Raw genomic sequence first — 5,584 nt, 5'->3', positions numbered from 1 at the left:
CGAAATTAGGGTTTAGTGGGAGAAATTATTTATGATTTTCTTCCGTAATCAAGTAGAAAATTTCTATTTCGATTTCTCATCCAAATCAATTTCTGGAATAGAAATCTATTCCGAAATAGAAAATTGAGTAGGTTTATCAAACAGGTTTTTATTCTAAAACATGTTTGGAATAGAAAATTATTTCTAGAACAGAAATTTTGATTATCATGTTTTGGAATAAAAAAATTTCTATTTCGAACTGATCTGGATCTTCTGAATGGTTTCATAAGTTTTTGGTCCCCATCAACTAACCGTTTCTTTCTTCGCTCTGGGTCTATGTTGATTACCCTTCTTGATTTGTACGCTATTACTGGGCTTAGTCCCTGAGGAGCGGATACAAGTGCTCCTGACTCAGCCAAATGCTGCTTTTTCGATTACGTCGACGACTTTTCCTATGGTTCTTTCTTGAATCGCTATTGCAACGGGTCAGCACGAAGTCGCCCAAAAAGAGCACACGGCATTCCTCTTGTTCTGGCTATTGAAGCATGTTTACTTCCATCCGGCGCTAAAAATTTCAGAGGATTTAGCAAATTTGGCTTTTTACCTTGCCGAAGGCAAAGTTTTGCCGCCAGGACAGCTTGAATTGGCTGTTCTTTACAAAAGAAAGAAACCATGCATCCACGTCAATGTATGAGGATACATCTGGTGCCTTCTATGGCCCCTTCTGGATTATCCGATAATGGGCAAAACTTTATTTTCCTTCTGTATTTTATAATATCACGCATGCTCTGCCCCGCTCTAGGACTATTAATCCTGTACCTTACATTCCAGACACCAGAGAATGCAGGCTATTGAGTTAAGAGCTCACGCCCATCCCTGTTGGTGTTTCCTCTTTTCAACACTTCCTTGGCTGGTTATGTGGATGTACCAGCAAATTTAGAGATGTGGAATAAGATTAACATGCATATTTATTCAAATGTTGTACTTTTCTTAAGACCAGCAAATTTATTGGCTCTCTTTTTTGATCTATTTTTCTCATTTACTCTCAGAGAGTTTTTAGAGAGTTGTAAGGTAAATCAAATGAAAGATATTTTCTTTTACTCAAATGTAATCAAGGTCGGAAAACATTTGCGTATGAGTGTGATTAAGGGATTGTAATCTCCTCTTTGCTAATTATCATTTAACTATCTCGTCAATCTTTTCGTGGCACACCCCTGAAAGATGTATGTTCACTGTATCAGCTTTACTTTTTTTTGCATTTATTTCTCACTCAAATTGCTTTATTTTTGTTTGTTCTTTCAACTTTGTATAACAACTAATTGAGACCCTATATTTTTAGTCTTTCTAATCAAGTCCTTCCACTTAACAAACTATCTAATCTCTCGATATTGGCCAAATCCAACTGATGTCGTCGCAAGAGGAAGCCAAAGAGTAAGGTGAATTAAATATTACTTACATTGACACCCATCCAAAGGTCGAAGATAGGGAATAAATCAAATGTTTATTCTCCCGCCAATTCCCTATCCACAGTGGGTTCTTTACCTATGCAATATTTAATTTAGGTCACGTGTCAGCATTTTTAACAACCATGTCAGTTGGATTAGGCTAGATTTTATGTTAAAAGGACTTGATTAGAAAAATTGAAAGTATAGAGACTTGATTAGAAAAGTAGTCAAAGTACAAGGATGAAAAGTAAAATAATTTAAAAAGAAAATATGAGAGAGAGAGAGAGAGAGAGATGCGGTGGCCTTCATTAAGTAACTGTGCCAAGCCTTTTGACAAGATAATTAAATTGGGCTAATGGGCCAAGGTCCAAGAAACTAAATCTATTGGATCCACATGCATAGACTCAAATTTGGACCCATCCAACCAACCTTCACGCAGAGGTTGATTTGGACCAATATCAAGATAATAAGATATTATTGTTGTTTCGTACGAAACATCTCCACAACTTTTCCGATAGATGTCCAGCTGGTCCACAATGAAGGACATGATTATCCATCATGAATAACCTGAGCTTCTTCATATTTTTGAACGAGTCTGCATTCAAGATCAAGTCTTGTACATCAATCTTGTCTAGTTTAATGCCTTCAATGGCATCTGTTCCCTGTTAGAGACAAATAAAAATAATTATGCATATTGGAAGCACTTGAAAATAATTATGCATATTGAAATAGGCCAATAAACTCTTACCGAATTTTGACTAAACAATCGTAGAGCATCCTCATGACACCATATTCTACTTCGCTTGCTGGGATTTTTAGGGCACTCTCGAATCACAATTCTTCTACCCATTTCTCGAAGCATATCATGCATCCAAATTTTGTTATTTTCATCAATGTATATGAGCGACTTTTGAGCCAAGATCTCAATACCACTATTGGCATGGACACAACATTGATCTAGGGACCTGATTATCTCTTCTTTGTCATATCCATTAAGAAAACATGCAATGTCAAGAAAAATCATCCTCTCGTTGGCCTCTAAGCCATCAATGGCAATCCTCAATATTTGATGAACCTTTCCCTGAGGAATTTCTTTCAATCGATCAAAAGCTCCTTGCCATTCTTCAACACTTTTGCCATTCAAGAAAGAACCCATCACAGTGAGTAACAAAGGAAGCCCTTTGAAAAGCTAGTGAAACAATTTGAGAGCATCTTATAATCAATTTTGGGATATCTTTCTTGGAATGCATTCCAACTGAAAAGCTCAAGAGCTCGATCATCATTTAGTGGTCTTACCTTATAAATATCCCCGCGTAAACCGATTAAGGTTTCTTCATGTCGAGGGATAAAAATGACTCTACTTCCTAAGCCTAAGTTTATTGCCTCGATCAGCTGGCTCAGTGGCTCTGAGAACCCTTCAGCATCATCAAATACTAACAAAACCCTTTTGTTTTGGAGCTTACTCTTCATGAGGTTTATTACTATAGTAATATCGTTGCCAAGCTCAGAAACTCCACCACCAAGAATGTCACCAAAATGGTCTCCTGCATTTTGACAAGGCCGTCTCGGCTCGAGATATCCTTCACGTCCGCAAGGAAGCAACTCCGATCAAATTGATCTGCAATTTGGTGGTACAAAGCTCTCACAAGTGTCGTCTTACCTATTCCACTACTCCCGGAAATTCCCACGATTCGGACCTCCTCAACCTCTAACTTGAGAAAGGAGCACAAGGTTTGTACTTGAGAATCTAACCCGACTGAATGGAAAGCAAGCAGGTTTGTGCATGAGCGGCTCAATCTTCTTGAGATTTTCTCCACAATGGAATTGATGAATTCAGCTTCAAATCTGCAAATTGTCATAACTGAAGGCGTGACTCTAGTCGTGCTAACAAAAGATGAAGAACAATAAGATTACATTCTAGAATTTACGAGTATCGTCCATATAATCTAATTTAATGTCCCATATCCAATCCACTATAATAGAAATTAGTGGGCATGTGAGAGGTTGACATGTGCTCTCATAATATGGCACATCTCCCTCTTTTTCATATTTGACTTTCTTTATTTTTCTTGTTCTTATTTTTTACTCAGGAAGATGTCTGGACTTGCCCACTTTCTCTCTAATATTAACGAAAATAAGGCATGAGACATCTGAGAACCTCCTATATAAAAAGAAGCTCGTAGCATTTGGATAAACTAGTTTTTTTGTTTAGTTATGAAATACAAAATATGAAATGTGGGTCAATACTTTATCTTCCTTCAACGCTTAACAGAAGTTCTTTTACCGTTTTATTTAGCTGAACACTTCGAATTTGCTATATGAGGAGCTAATCAGCATATCAGGAAAGTGATGGAAGATAAAAGACAGTATTAAGGAGTGTAACTATAATACCACGTTACAAAAATCCAACTCAAAAGCTTAAACGGATAAGTAGTGAAAGACCACACACACATATATAAAGCATATAAATTCTATAATCATGAGATATTTCAACAAAGAGCAAGTTCTATGGTTTCATGCATAAAATAAGTGCTTCCTTTAGGAATCCTCTCAGGGAAACATTCAAGGAAGAGAGAAAGTCAGTACCTGTCTCCAAGAGGCCAACCAGTAAGATTGCCAGCTTTGCGGAGAGCGTCTCTCCACCTCCGGACCTTGTCGGCATTCTTCTGCCCGAAACCCTTCTCGCTTTGGCCGATCCGCGTGAACTGTCCAGACTGCTCGCGCATCTCTCTAGGGTCAACATCTACAAAAATAAGGAACACCAACTGGCCTTTCTTTTCCTTGCACTCGAGGATCTTATCCAGTTCATCCAGACACCACGGCGAGGAGACAAAGGTCTGAGAGATGACCACTATGGCGCTCCTTGATTGCTCAATTGCTTCATTGATTGCTGGTGCAATCTCTAGTCCTCTTTCCAGACTACAGTCAACAAAGGCCTTTATCTTTTTCCGCTCGAGAGCATCATGGAGATGGCTCACGAAGTTGCGTGTATCAGCCCGTTTATAGCTGATGAATGTGTCGTGAACCCACCGACGGATGAAGGAGAGAGGCAAGTAGAATTGTGGCTTGGGAGTTAGGCTATTTTTGAGAGAAGAAAGTGGCGTGGAAAGAAAGACGGCAAAGAGATGGGAGGGGATTGCAATTGGAATTGTGATGTTCTTTTGTTTAAGAGGCTTGGATACAATGGAGGAGGAGAAAAGGGAGGTAAAAGCTTGCTCTTGAGTTGGCCAAATTGGATCATCATCTTTCTAGATTTTGCCATTGAAAGACCCCCAAAATCGAAGTAAAGAAAGAGCTGTACCGAGTTGATCACGAGGCAAGCTCCCTTGACCTATTTATAAAGGAAGTTCGAATTCATCACGATGCGTCCCATTCATCACTCTCCCTAAAAGACCATAATATTTTTCCGTGAGATATCGCCATCTGTATCACCTTTTGTTGGAAGTTTGAACCGCACTTGGGTGCAGCTGCTGATGGAATCGGACGCAAACCAAAGCAGAAACAACATGCCATTGGCGAACACAAGTTATTAAAGTGAAAAAGAGAAGCTATTACATGCAATGTGCTGTCAATATACCTTATAACAAAGTAGCTTTCGGATAGTCCTACGACATCTTTTGTCGCAAATAGACGAAAAAGACGGGTAATTCTGGGTAAGTTCCTAACCAAGTTATTGTCGGAATAAATTCTCGAGAACCCCAGAAAAAATCACAAATGTATTGAGGCTTTCCAGATTCGTCCCAGCCATACCCACTCGTGTACTGCGACTAACCTAAATTCCCAACAAAGTGAAATACTGACCAAATAACTAACAAATTTGAATGGGAAGATACCAATCAGAAAAGCATGTCCACCTTCTTAATTGGGATTTATTAGCTTTGCTTAAAAAAATATAGGATATCTGAGTCTTAAAAAAACTTAGAAATTGTCCAACACTTAGCAAAACTCCAATGGTGATTTCTCCAAGGGCCTGAAAAGCCATGGTGTTGGCTTTTATAAGCAAAGCACATTTTTCGCCCACGCTTGATTTCTAGCCACAACACTAGTAAGAAATCCTTCATTTGGAAGAGTTTTGATAAAGATTCGAACACGCTGCAAAAAGGTACCAATTGGATTATCTCAAATGGAGACTCACACAACCTTTCAAAAGATTTCTACTA

The 5,584-nt window shown here is 38.6% G+C and overlaps 1 protein-coding gene across 2 annotated transcripts; it reads right to left on the bottom strand.

Annotated features, from left to right (window-relative positions):
- Positions 1–1,731: 1,731 nt before the first annotated feature.
- On the bottom strand, positions 1,732–4,216 carry LOC104455269 (TMV resistance protein N-like). Of its 2 annotated transcripts, none has more exons than XM_039316259.1 (3): positions 4,011–4,216; positions 2,173–3,269; positions 1,732–2,086 (listed from the first exon to the last, which is right to left on the bottom strand). In XM_039316259.1, the coding sequence occupies exons 2-3, from the start codon at positions 2,578–2,580 to the stop codon at positions 1,883–1,885; spliced, it is 612 nt and encodes a 203-aa protein (XP_039172193.1). In that variant the 5' UTR covers positions 2,581–3,269; positions 4,011–4,216; the 3' UTR covers positions 1,732–1,882. Both variants share the same exon structure in this region, with proteins under 2 accessions (XP_039172193.1, XP_039172194.1).
- Between the last annotated feature and the right edge of the window lie 1,368 nt (positions 4,217–5,584).

This window comes from Eucalyptus grandis, chromosome 7, assembly GCF_016545825.1.
Source record: "Eucalyptus grandis isolate ANBG69807.140 chromosome 7, ASM1654582v1, whole genome shotgun sequence".
NCBI lineage: Eukaryota > Viridiplantae > Streptophyta > Magnoliopsida > Myrtales > Myrtaceae > Eucalyptus > Eucalyptus grandis.
The sequence above is the reverse complement of the archived record's forward strand: the minus strand, read 5'-3'. Positions and strand labels throughout refer to the sequence as shown.